Source organism: Medicago sativa, chromosome 2 (genome assembly GCF_051527215.1).
Source record: "Medicago sativa cultivar Bolivia chromosome 2, Bolivia_mono, whole genome shotgun sequence".
Lineage (NCBI taxonomy): Eukaryota > Viridiplantae > Streptophyta > Magnoliopsida > Fabales > Fabaceae > Medicago > Medicago sativa.
The window spans coordinates 9,224,579-9,238,083 of NC_140750.1; the positions used below are offsets into that span (position 1 = coordinate 9,224,579).

Consider the following 13,505-nt stretch of genomic DNA (forward strand, 5'->3'; position numbering starts at 1 on the left):
TTGACTTGCTTCAATTCCATCTTTGTAGTTGAAAAAAACAATAATAAACACATATTGAGATTATTAGACACAAATACAAAAATATTCTCAATTTCAACTTACAACTTATTAAATATTTTATTAGACTTAGCTTACCATTCAACACGCGATTCTCCCGTACTTTATTTATCGCGTTATGTTTTCGTCTTTCTGTTTCCCGTGCTTCTCAATGACAATCTAAACAGTACAAACATCACAATTAGTCTCTAAAAAACAAACATTGTAGTGAGGAGAGAAAAGAAGGAACATATCAACGTAAATGCAAGGGAATTAAAGTGATAAGGAAGTTATAATGAAAATCTAATGAGAACGAAAATAAAGGCCAAACATGGAACAACACATATGTTTGGAAAACAAATAAAGTCTTGAATAAACATCGTAAAGAAATACAACTATTTGATTAGATATGAAAAAATAAGAGTTTATTATCAATCTCAACATAGAACTCATAATTATTTGATTAGACTTTTCTCACCGTTTTAACACACAATTCTTCCGTGTTTTCCAACACTCATGTTGGGTTTGTTCTTTTGTTTGTTGTGCTTATCAACGAGTATTTTAAAATTGAAAACTTCAAAATTAGTTCTTTTAGTCCCTAAATATAAAAAATATCAGTAAGAATAAAAGTAACGATGGACAATTTATATCGATATATCAATCATTAACGTATCACTGAAAAATGAGTAATTTCACAAATCTTTGAGTATTGAAACACTTTCATCAATACTTTATAAGTGTTCACCTTCACATTCAACTAATAAATTGAATAATTTAAGAAATTATTTTAAACAAGTACAAATATATTCTAAATTTTTGCTTGCAACTCATTAAATATTTTATCAGACTTAACTTACCATTCAACACATTATTCTTCCGTGCTTTCATTATCGTGTTCTGTTTTTGTCTTTCTATTTCCCGTGCTTCTCAATGAGAAACCAAACAGTACATACTTCACAATTAATCTCTGAAAATAAACATAGTAGTAAGGAAAGAAAAGAAAGAACATAGCAACACAGATGCAAGAAAACCAAGCTGATAAGACAGTCAACACAAAAATCTAACGAGGATAAAAATAATGGCCAAAGGAAAAAAACACGTGCAAAAAAAAACACGGAAATCTTAAAAAAAATTGCATTATTCTTACTTGAAGTAAAAGAAAACATGTTTCCATATATATATTTGGAAATATGTGAGAATTGCATTATTCTAACACCTACCCTCAAACTCATGATGCATCAACAATAAGAATTGTGAGTTTATCAAACAAAATATTAAAAACATACTTAGTAATATAAACTTTTAACGCTACCCTTCAAGCTGAAGCTTAATAAGCTTTAAGCATTTTACAATTTAACCCTAAAAATAAGATATCAAATCACCCCGACTAATATCATAACTAACAGAGAGGATCAGTAGCCAAAACCATGCACCATCCGAGAGAGAAGCAACAATCAGTCATTCAAGGATAGAGAATCAACCAAGAAAATATCCAAAGCAAACAAATTAGAATAATCAGTATGGAGAAGCAACCAAAACAGATGAACAAATATAGAGAGAAGCAACCAAATGGAAGAATCAAAAGGGAGAAGTGCAATCAATAAGAAGAATCGGTATAGAGAAATGCAATCAATCAAAATAATCAATATGGAGAAGTGTAGCCAATCAGAAGAATAAATATGGAGAAGTGCAATCAAACAAACAGAAGAATCACATAGGGAGAAATGCAATCAATCAGAAGAATCAACGGGGAGAAGTGAAATCAAATAGAAGAATCAACAGGAAAAAGTGCAATCAAACAAAATAATCAATATGGAGAAGTGCAATCAATGAGAAAATTCATTAGTAAAAGTACAATCAATTAGAAGAATCGACAATAGGGACGAATATGGTTCCAACATCATTACAATAACATAGAATATCAAAATGGAGTTACAAGTGATTATTTAGCGAAATTTAAATGGCCCAATACTTTAAACACAATATTTTATCATCTAACAGTTATGATTTGTAGCTTTTGATTATGGAATTGATTTTCACACACAAGTTTTAGTTTAACTCACTTTTACATGAATTTATCCAAACATAGATCACTTTTAGTCATAATCACTTTTAAACAAAATCAAATATACATAATCAATTTTATCAAAATAAATTATTTCCACAGCACAACCAAACACACACTTGATTTGGATACTTTTAGGATTTTTAATCTTAAGAACATTAAATCGTAATATTAAATAGAGGTTTTCGCGGTGCGGTTTGGATCGATTTTGAGTCAAAAGCTCATCCGATCCAAAGATGACATTATACAAGGTTCGGTTCGGCTTTGGATGGTTAATTTTAAAAAATTGACCTGATCCAATTCAATGTGGTTTAATTTGAATCGGTTTTTGGATATCCAAATTACAAATTGTAACTTTTTTTATTAATAATAATATTATAAAAATATGGTAAAACAATATGTTTGGTACAAAATGCAACATATTTTTTTGACAAGATTAATAATACCGAATGACAATGATTGATTTTTGAAACATATGAAATAGTAACAAAATAACTTAAATTAAACTAATATGCAGTAAAAAAATTAAAAATAAAATCAAATAAAGGCTTATTATAATATGTTATCTATTCTATACTATATATAAAGAAAATAACCCCTTACATCTTTTTTGGGTTGACATTTTCTCTTTTCAAAAATGTCCTTAATTTTCAATACAAACAACACATGTAACAAATAGATAAGAATAAATTTAAATATTAAAAAATATAACAAACACGGTATAAACATATATATGTTTGTTTTTTTTTTCTTTATCATTTATAAAGTGTAATAAACTAGATAAGTATATTTGCACTTACCTTTTCATTATCTCAATTATATCCTTAACAATTTATTCTATAATAAAGATTGTTGTTGGTGTCGTTAAAAAAAGAATTTAGATTATATTTTTTTGTTATATTGTTGGTGTCATTGAAATAGATAGATAATTATGGTTAGTTTGGTTTGTTATAACTTGAAAGCAACAAATAATTATATTTTTAGTTTTAATCAAAATTTCATAAAAAGACATTGTTCATAATTTTCAAACGTTAACTCAATAAAAAGAGCAGAAAGACGGACACGTGAGTGTCTGTCTTTTTGCTAATATTTATAAAATATAGAAATATGAATTAAAATACATGTATATGATTATGTTTTGTTTGGGTTGGTTTTGAATAGTCAACTCAAAATCTGATCCAATCCGAACGATTTTTATAAAATGACAACCAAACGCATTCACTACTATTTGGTTTCGTGCAATTTTTGTTTTTTTTTTTGTTTTTATCGATTTGCGGTTTAAATTTGAACATCTTTGTTATACTATATCATTTTTTAACTATAAATAATAAAAATGAATTAAATTAATAAAACTATGTATTTATAAATCAAAAACCATTGTTTCTTAAAATAAAAAAAAAAATCAAAAAGCATCTCTTTAAATAAAAAACATAAAATTTGGAACTCACTACAGGTAGATTGTTTGACAACTCGCTTTCTACCCGTTAAGCGATTTTAAAGCCCTAAAACCCTAATTTGAAAGAGTAAAGTAAATTGTTGATCTTGACCAAAAAAAAAAAAAAAAAAAGTAAATTGTTGATGTACTCTTATGAAAACCCTAATTTACCACAATTAAAACCCTAAAACCTTTGTTGTAGGAAGCAGTTGGAGTTGCACCTTTTCGTCGGAAGCAGAAACAAATTGTAAGAAACTCACTCTATTCATCTCTTCTTTATTTAACTTGTCGGCACATTCTCTATGCAATTACAGCTATATTGTTTTCCGGTGATTCCATTCAGTTTTGAATTTGGGATTCCTTTTGTACAAATGCGTGTATTGATAACAGTTTAGATTTGGAGGGTCTGTGCGTGTTTGTTGGTACTCCCTGCTTCATCTATTTTCATCGTTCATCAATCAAACCCTAATTCAGTGCTACCCAGATGTTAATTCCTCTTTAATTTTATTTTTTCGGAAATTTTTTATTGAGTTTCTTTCTGTTTAATCATTATTGTGAAGCCATAGTTCAAAAGTTTTAGTTTCTGACAGGGACAAAATTTCTGATAAAATGATATGGAAAGATCATGAATGATGATATGTGTGCGAAAATAGTGTTAAATACAAGTTTTGTATATATTTTTTAATTGCATTCTTACTTAGTTATCAACATTTTTTCTTTTTGTTAAGTAGAGAGAGAGAGAGGCATGGAGCAGAGATTAGCTAATTGTTGGCGGTTGACAGTTAACGAAAAGAAATTCATTGAAACTGCTCTTCTATCAGAGCTTCGAGTGGATGGTCGGGGCCCCTTGGACTATCGCAAGTTGAACATTAAATTTGGGAGGGATGATGGGTCTGCCGAGATCCAATTGGGCGAGACACGTGTCATGAGTTTTGTGACTGCTCAACTTGTGCAGCCTTACAAAGATAGGCCTAATGAAGGTACACTATCTATCTTCACTGAATTCTCTCCCATGGCTGATCCTTCCTTTGAGCCTGGCCGTCCTGGAGAATCTGCCGTTGAGTTAGGACGCATTATAGACCGCGGTTTACGGGAAAGTAGAGCCATTGACACTGAATCGCTCTGCATTCTTTCTGCCAAGCTTGTCTGGGCCATTCGCATTGACATCCACATACTAGACAATGCAGGGTGAGAATCAGCTTTGCTTTTGTTCTCGTCCTCTTTCTTACCCAACTTACTGATTTGTTTATCTACAACTAAGGCTAATTATTATTATGTTTTAATTTGTGAATAGAAATCTTGTTGATGCTGCAAATATTGCTGCATTGGCATCTCTGAAGACATTCAGAAGGCCTGAATGCTCGTTGGGGGGAGAGGATGGTCAACAAGTTGTAGTGCATCCTCCTGAGGTTAGCTTCCTCAGTTTAACAGCGTGACCTTTCGCCCCTGTTTTCTATTTAGCTTCCGCAGCAGTTATCGATAATATGATATGTATTGCAGGTGCGCGAGCCACTCCCTTTGATTATACATCATCTTCCAGTTGCAGTCACCTTTGGATTTTTCAGCAATGAAAATCTTGTGGTACAGATCTCTCTCTTCTCTCCCTCCCTCCCCCCCCCCCCCCCCCCCCCCCCCCCCCCCCCCAGCTCTCTCTCTCTCTCTAATACATGCCTTTCTTGATTTTGGTATATATACGAGGTAATGGTCTTCTGATTTTATATGATGCTCTCTAGGTATTGGATCCGACATACCATGAAGAGGCTGTAATGACTGGGCGCATGACTGCAACACTTAATGCAAATGGTGATGTGTGTGCAATTCAAAAGCCTGGGGGGCAGGGTGTCTTTCAACGAGTTATCATGCATTGCTTGAAACTTGCTCATGTTAAAGCTGGTGATATTACAGCCAAGATAAATGATGCAGTGAGTTCTCTTTTTTATGCGTAAAGATTTGAGGCCCTCACTCTTTCAATGCCTATGAACAGAACGATGCATCTAGTTTATATCATCTCCCATTTTGTGTTTGGTGTTAAGCTCTGCTTGTGCGAAATAATCAAACAAGTCTTCGTATCTTCTGCTTATAAGTCTTCTGGTTTGTTTAATTATAATTACAGTATAGTATGAGTTGCCTTCTGTTTGCCTTTCATTGCAGTGAAGTGTGCTTTAATAGCTTATTTTCTTTTTTTTAGATGCCGTTATGAAAATTTTCATGCTTTTTGCGATCTGTCTCTATTGCATTATCAATTGCGTATGGATTATGGAATGTATATTGTTGGCTAATTTCTTTTGTTGTCTGAATGGATGTAGGTTGAAAAGCACAACAATGAAAGGGCACTACAGAAGATTAAACGACATTCTTCCTCTGTTGCGGTGGATGTATGTGGAACCTCTGCCACGTTAGGGGGAAAACAAAATCAATCAGATGGTGATAAAGAAGGTAGTCATCTAGACCAGTTGAAGCTGAAAGGCGAGACAAATTTAATGGAATGTGATGCCACATCATTAGGACAAGTGCAGAGTAGCAAGAAGGATGGAAGCTCAAAGAATTTTATCGGTGGCCCCTCAAGCTGGTAAGGCGTCAGTTTGCCAAGAACTAATAACTTTTGATTTTTATTTTTATTTTAAATTTTTGATAGTCTAGCTGTTTCTGGTCCCTCAAAGACTGTTATTTATAGTCAATGGATTGATAATATGGAAACCTATATGGCATAAACATGTCAATAAAGTAACAATCATATTAAGTCAACTGCTGAAATTTATAATTACTTTTATCTGTCATTTTGGTTCTTCCATTCTGAGTTTTGTCTATGTTGAGGTAAAAATACTTGGTCTTTCACTTCTCAGGGATCCCTACTCAGATTGTGTCAATTCAGATCTTCTAAAAGCTTCTCTAGCTTCTCGTGGTAATTGCTTCTCCTTCACTTTCTCTATAATCTTGGCTATTATATTGATTTTGATTAAGCATTTAAACTGGTCACTCTATTTAGCTGCACTTAGGAATATTTCCAAAATTCCAAAAATTGAAATCATTGCAGTACTAAGGCCTCTCATTTGTTTAGATAAAATTGTTCAATTGGATGTTTTAGAATTATTTGCCACCCATTCTGTTTAGAAGACATTCACATACACAAACAAAACTCTCAAGTCCCATGTAAAACAATACTCCCTCCGTTCCCTTTTTAGTTGTCATTTTAAGACTTTTTACACATACTAAGATGATCAGTAATTTTTTTAGACTACTTTTCTTTTTCCTATAGTACCTTTACTCATTTATTATCCCATTCCATCAATTCTTTCTGTAACTAAGGGTAATTTTTTTGGTGGTGTCCGGGGTTCGAACCCCGGACCTTGCATATATTATGCATTGTCCTTACCAACTGAGTTAAGCTCTTGGAGACAACTAAGGGTAATTTAACAAAACAATAAGGGTTAATGGTGCTTTACCCCCCCTATAATATACTCCCTCCGGTCCTATTTATAAGAAAATTTTCAAAAAAAATTTTGGTCCTATTTATAAGAAAGAGTCACAACTTTTAAGATACATTCATTTCGTAAAAGACTTTTCTAACCCCATTTAATGTTGGTCTTTTCAATATTGGTGGGTATAGTATTTAATACTTCACAAATTTTGATGAGGGTATATTTGTAAAAACATTTAAAAAATTGCAACAACTAATGATTGTCTTGGTTTTGATGATTTTTGGTTTCTTTTCTTATATAAAAGACCGGAGGGAGTAGGTCATTGACTCATTTCCGGTTTCCCCTGTAAATTATTATTTTTTATTTACCCCCTGTAAAATTTTTTTGTTTTGGAATACCCCCTAATAGGTCATTCAAAAATGAAAATTTCTGCAAAAAAAAAAAGTTGGTTTTTGAATGACCTATTAGGGGGTATTCCAAAACAATTTTTTTTTACAGGGGAAATAAAAAAAAAAAATTACAGAGGGGAAACCGGAAATGACCTATATTACAGAGGGTAAAGCACTATTAACCCAAACAATAATTAATGTTGCATTGAACTTTGAAAATGATAAGTAACTCGTAAATTGAAACGATTTTTTTTTAATTCAAATGCGATAACGAAAAAGGAACGAAGGGAGTAATGTAGAGGATGAGATGTCAATCAACCACTACTTTTCACAGCCATAAATCTCAACCTGATTCATTATTCTACAAGGAGTGTGTGAGGTTTTCGTTTAGATAGGATGCAACTGTTATCTTGTTGATTTCATTTCTGCGTTTGGTTGGACTTCTTTTTTAGATTTCAGTATTTCATTATAATTTTTTAATAACAGATTGCTTCATATATTTTATAATCATTGGTGTATGTATCGATTCATATAGTTTATACACAAATTGATGTAGTGTAACGAGAAGATAGAAATACAAAATTTCATTGATTTGTACTATTGTAAAATGAGCAGGACAATCAACTTCTAGTAAACAAAAGGATTCAAGACAGGAGACTAAGCCAGAAGAACCAGCGCAGGAAATCAAGACAGTTTCTGCACCAATTGACACTGCTCTAACTGCTGGGCAGAGTAATGAAGGTAAGACTCTGAAGGATGCTGTCAAGCCCAAGAACAAGAGGAAGAAAAAAACATCTTCCAATAATGGGAATTAAGTTATGAAATGTGTAGTTACATTGTTACCGACCATGTATCTTATCTTAGAAAATGCGATAGACTGGGAGCAATGCTGTAATTCAATAGATAATGAAAGATAGTATATTTGTTTGTTCATTTAGGCATGCCAAAATCTATTTTTTGACTAAAGGAAGGGAAGCTTTCACTAAATGTATCCTAGAAAGCGCAAAATGTCATTTTTGTTGCAAAGAGAAACTTAACCAAACATGCTTTGTCAATTTTGTGACCAAAAGTAATGATTAATCCAAAAGTTGTTATTGCATTTTTTTGTTTAGAGTGTATTTGGATGAGGTAATTTGAAAATTTTAAAGAATTTAAAATTCTAGGCAATTTACCTCAAAGTATTTGAATTCCCTCATAACATTACATTTCCTTAACATTACATTACATTCTCCCATCCAAACAATGGAATTCACCTCAAAATATTTGAATTCCCTCATAATATTACATTCCCTCAAAACATTTCCCCATCCAAACACACTCTTAGTGTTTTATTGGAGAGATTTGGTTGTGTGGGAAGAAGAAATTGATGAGAAAAATAGAATGAGATTTATAAAAAGTTATCTTTTGTCATAAGAAAGTGGAAGAAAAAAAGATGGAAGGAGGGACAATCCATATTTCTATGTTAGGAAATTGCTCTATAAGCTTCCAAAATTGCTCTCATGCACTCAGAAATTACCCAGATTTGTGTTGCAAATTTTATTTTATTTATTTTGAACGGCACTTTAAGTGCTGTTGTTCATCCTCTGCAATTTTTGTAGTCTTTCTTTTAGATTTACAACGCACAAACCACAAAGTTTACGGTTTAGATTAAAACATGGAAAAAATGGAGATGAGTGAAGAATATAAAACTTCGGTGTAATTTATCTCTCTAGAAAATTAAGGTCGGCTAATCAACTATTGTGTTTGGTTTTACCTGTAATAATTGTCCTTTATAATAAAAAAAATAGGAAAAAGATAAAAAGGAGCAATGATCGTCAGTTAAAATATAGGAGTTATTGTATCGCATGAAAGATTTATAAAGGTGTAGCTGAATTTTTTCCTTCTTTATTTCATATATTTTCTAAAAGGAGGGACAAATCTCAGTCAAACCAAAACTGATAAAAATGTATCTTTTTAACCATTTTAATGCCGAGATCGAACAAGTTCTAAAAGAGAAAATGCAAAGAACATGAACTTTCTGTTAAAATTGAGTACTCTGATCGTAAGTATAAATATTTGAAAAATGATTTCTTTACCTCATGTCAAATTTGGTGACTTCTGCTATTTTTCAAAAATCCTCAAAATTTAGAATTTACACATTTATTTACCTGATGTACACTATTATTACAAGAACATTGAGATTTCTTACACATTTCGATCCACATTTCACTATGTGGACATATCTCATGTTAAGTGAAGAGAGACAATAGTAAAATACAAACCAGAATACAAAGTCAACCTACATGGTTACCATCATTACCAGTTTGGGAATGTTCGTTATATAAGCTCGTGTAAACAAATGCTTGATATTTTCTATGACCATGGCCATTTAGCGTCAATCCACCTAAACCACCTGTCTCTAGGACTTGCTTCGTCAGCTAAATAATCCTGGTTGCTTCCTCTTTGTGGACTGAATCCACAACACTGCAGTTTTCTATCTCGTATTAAAGCTTCGTCCCTGTACGTGGGAATGGCATATCTAGGGTGTTGTATAAATTTCACATTCTTCCACCATAATTTTATAGCCTGGAGGACGAATGGACATAATGGGCTCAGTACTTGTCAAACAAAATCAATTGAAAACATAAAGTAATTCCTAAAAAGGTTGATGTTGTTCCAAAGGCAACATGTCCATTAAAATAAAGGCAGTAAAGTTGGGATGCACTTTTCAATTCAAATGCAAAAATGGCTTGATTACGCTTAAATGTAGTTTTAGTTCTCTATTTTGTCTCATACGATTTTGGTCCCATATTTTTAGATCCCTGAATTTGGTCATTCGGTTTTCAAAATGTCTGCTCCCATATGCATTTGGGTTGATTTTTGATGATTTGGCAAGTGAAAATAATTGTGTGAGAACTAAGATGGCGACATGAAAATGAGTTATTAAGTGAGAATCCATATAAACAATGTTTTTTATGATTTTTTGTTTGTTTTTGTGATATAGATTATTGTATTTTTGTGAATTAGAAATTAGATATTAACAATTTACCTAAATAGTATTATGTCACAGACTGAATTGTCATGTAAACATCTTACTTGCTACATCATCAAAATTCAGCTTCAAAATGTGTAACTGGGGGAAAAGTTAGTTATTTTGAAAATTGAGGGACCAAAATCGTGGATTTAAAAATACAACAACAACAACAAAATAGAGGAACCAAAAATGCATTTTAAGTCAAATGTCTACACACCAAAGTGTTGTTCTGGTATTTCCCAATCTCAAGCAAAAAATATTTACTTCTCATGGAAGAAAATAATGGCGTCACACCCCGAAGTGAGATTTTAAATTGCTTGCCAACGAAAATTCATCATAACAAAACATAACATAAATCGCAGTAAATACTTAATCATTTAAAAATGGAAGCTTACATGCCAGTATATCCATACAGCAACCTTATGAGGCATCAACCAAAAGAAAACTGCGTGATCCGATGCTGATGTCGAGCACAACTTGTTGGCTCTCAGACTAGCAGTAAAATAGTTTCCAAACTCAGGGTGATGAACTGAAATTGATATGCTAAGATTTTCTCCAGGATCACTTGCTTTGATATTCCAACTCCCAAGCATATCCTGTCATAGTTCAGGTTCAGGGAGATATGATCACCGAAAAAATGCAGAAAAGCTATTTTTATTAATTGTCATTTTTATATTAATTTAAGTTAACTATGTAGGCTAAGCATCTAATGCCAACCATGATATGTATGTGTTGATTGTCATTGATTCAGTTTCCTCAGTTTGAATCATATTATGCAATGACCAAAAGAAGAGGAAAACACAATATATGGACCGAGCGAAACTGAGGAAGTAACTGTTGTTTTTCTCAAAACATAGATAAAATTGAAGAGCAAATAGCAATTTGAACGAAAGTGTCCTAAAATCTGCATAGAAATGGTATAATTTACATACCATAAAAGGACTGACATGCAAAGCTTTGGCTACTAGATCAGAATGCGGATTGAAAATAAAGGTTACTCTTTCAGCCCATGGTGTATTTGTTACCTGAAACAAAAAAAAAACATCGTCACCAGTTTTCACAATACTCTACTTACTACTTACTGACAATATTAACAGAAACGAAGAAAGAAAAACAGTCCTGAATTATCAAGTATCTGAATTCAAATTAAATATCCCACATAAAAGTGAAAAACACCACAAACTGTTTTTCACTCAACCAAGAGAAATCCTATAAAGAAGAATAAACTGACAAAATGGAGTCGAACATGGTTTATGATGGAAGACCTAGAAAAACTATAAGAGAAACTGTTAGGAAAGATTTAGAGATCAATGAGTTGAACCCAAATATGGTTTATGATAGAACATTGCGTCGTAATTTGATCCATGTAGCTATCTCATTTAGTAGGATGGAGCTTGGTTGTTTTTGTTGTTGTTAGGTTATCATGTTATGGGCACAAAGTTTCGCACACATGGTGGGTTCTCCCCTTCCAACCACACAAGGTGGGTTCTCCCCCCCTCCCAATTGAATTTTCTCCATATGCAATAGTCAGGGATCAAACCCCTGACCACTTGCTTAAGTGGCTCAACTGCTCAAGTCCCTCACCACTCAGACAAATTCATTGTTAGTGATCTTTTTCAAGATTTCTACCTATATTTCTTTATCAAAATACCACTAATTAATTAATCTTCTCAATTTAATCAATGCCCTTACTATGTTTAGCGACAAAGTAGTAATTCGTTTGAGCAAATGAATCACTAATTATATGTGTAAATTGAAAAGGTCAGAGAAACTAAGAAAATAGAGCTTAACTAGCACATACCTCAGCAATGCACTTCTTCAAACGTGTATCAGAGTCTTCAACATCATAGCAATAATACACACTCAATGGATTCTGTTCATATCCCACACTAGCTGGAATTGTCAATAGCAAACTACAAGATTGAATTCAACAAATGAATCAAAAACACAGAAAATTTCACCTACATTTAAATTGAAACGTAAAAATCAAATTTTGCATGGTTCTGAGGGAACCCAATTGAGAAAAAGTAAAGAATGAAGAAAAACACTTACATGGGTCCATTGGTATCGGTAATTTGGCGAGCTTCATCTGGAGAAAGATGATTGGGTGGCGCGTGAGGTGCACGGTCGAGGTCAATAAGTGCGTAGCGAACATTGTATTGAAAGGAATGGTGAACCGGGTGGCGGCGCTGATGGTAGACAGTACCTTCGTAGAGAGATATGGGTTCAGCTCCGTCATTGGAAGAGGAAGAAGCGGCGCGTGAGGTTACTAAACGCCGCAGTAGCGCGTGAAAAGGAAGGATAATGGATAGAATAAGAGTGGTGAAGGAAATGGAGACTATAGAGCATAGAAGATAAATTAATTCCATTATTATTTTTGGTGAAAATTAAAAATGTTTTTTCCTTGTTGGTGTTTAATTTTGGTCACTTCAAGTTCAAGTCACTACTTTTCAAGTAGTATTTGATTTGAGTGAAGCCTATGTTAACACCCATATAAAATGTGGAGACTTTTATACCTTTGTTTATTTTCAACAATCTTCAAACATTTAGAGTTTAATTGTCTTGGTAAATACCATGCATGTAATCTATTTAAAACAATTACAAATCTAAAGAGAATGGGAAAATTATGGATAATCATCATTTTTGACTGATATAGGATGTTTCATCGACATAAAAAGGTTGAAGAGCTCAATTGATTTAAGCGAAAGAAAAATAAATTGAAGGTTATGATTCAAACTCGTACAAATAACAAACTAACTACAACATTTTACATTAAAAAAATAAAATAAAAAGGATTTTATTAACATAATTTGTCATATGAAGTACCAACGGCACTTTTTTACTTCACCTTTTGGAGTTGCATTTTCATCTTCAACCTTTGAATCTCTAAGCCCGTCTCTCTTTCATTCAATGCCGAAATGTTGAAATAGTTAAATATGGTGCCAGATTTTTGTGTCAAAATTACATCTCTCAAGCCTTTATTCAATACCTCATACGCCCCATATAAGGTTGCTTCTGTTTATCTAACATTTAATCATTCATTTTGCTTATGCAAAACACTACTTTCATTTTCAGTCATTGAAAAATTCTTTTCCAAACTTGGTCCACACTTTATGTGACACTTGAGATAAATAAAGGAGAATCACAA

The 13,505-nt window shown here is 32.6% G+C and overlaps 2 protein-coding genes across 6 annotated transcripts; one reads left to right on the forward strand and one right to left on the reverse strand.

The window, feature by feature from the left end:
- The first annotated feature begins 3,547 nt into the window (after window positions 1–3,547).
- On the forward strand, window positions 3,548–8,443 carry LOC146944297 (exosome complex component RRP45A-like). 5 transcript variants are annotated; one of them, XM_085742693.1, is made up of 8 exons: window positions 3,548–3,783; window positions 4,268–4,724; window positions 4,831–4,945; window positions 5,037–5,117; window positions 5,270–5,458; window positions 5,843–6,105; window positions 6,380–6,438; window positions 7,960–8,443. In XM_085742693.1, exons 2-8 carry the CDS (start codon window positions 4,282–4,284, stop codon window positions 8,157–8,159), a joined length of 1,350 nt encoding a protein of 449 aa, XP_085598819.1. In that variant the 5' UTR covers window positions 3,548–3,783; window positions 4,268–4,281; the 3' UTR covers window positions 8,160–8,443. The 5 variants fall into 5 exon arrangements, with proteins under 5 accessions (XP_085598819.1, XP_085598820.1, XP_085598822.1 ...); XM_085742694.1 differs by having other exon boundaries at window positions 3,554–3,783; window positions 4,265–4,724; XM_085742696.1 differs by having other exon boundaries at window positions 3,756–3,958; window positions 4,265–4,724.
- Window positions 8,444–9,467: 1,024 nt separating this feature from the next.
- On the reverse strand, window positions 9,468–13,262 carry LOC146944298 (DUF1365 family protein). Its single transcript, XM_085742699.1, has 5 exons — window positions 12,410–13,262; window positions 12,159–12,270; window positions 11,290–11,382; window positions 10,753–10,953; window positions 9,468–9,909 (listed from the first exon to the last, which is right to left on the reverse strand). Exons 1-5 carry the CDS (start codon window positions 12,724–12,726, stop codon window positions 9,697–9,699), a joined length of 936 nt encoding a protein of 311 aa, XP_085598825.1. The 5' UTR covers window positions 12,727–13,262; the 3' UTR covers window positions 9,468–9,696.
- Between the last annotated feature and the right edge of the window lie 243 nt (window positions 13,263–13,505).

Coding starts and splice junctions, on each gene's coding strand:
- LOC146944298 (XM_085742699.1), bottom strand. CDS start 12,726: ATGGAATTAATTTATCTTCTATGCTCTATAGTCTCCATTTCCTTCACC. Junction 11,383..12,158: donor TGAAGAAGTGCATTGCTGAG/GTATGTGCTAGT, acceptor TTTTTGTTTCAG/GTAACAAATACACCATGGGC. Junction 10,954..11,289: donor TGCATGTCAGTCCTTTTATG/GTATGTAAATTA, acceptor GAACTATGACAG/GATATGCTTGGGAGTTGGAA.
- LOC146944297 (XM_085742693.1), top strand. CDS start 4,282: ATGGAGCAGAGATTAGCTAATTGTTGGCGGTTGACAGTTAACGAAAAG. Junction 5,459..5,842: donor CAGCCAAGATAAATGATGCA/GTGAGTTCTCTT, acceptor GAATGGATGTAG/GTTGAAAAGCACAACAATGA. Junction 6,439..7,959: donor AGCTTCTCTAGCTTCTCGTG/GTAATTGCTTCT, acceptor TAAAATGAGCAG/GACAATCAACTTCTAGTAAA.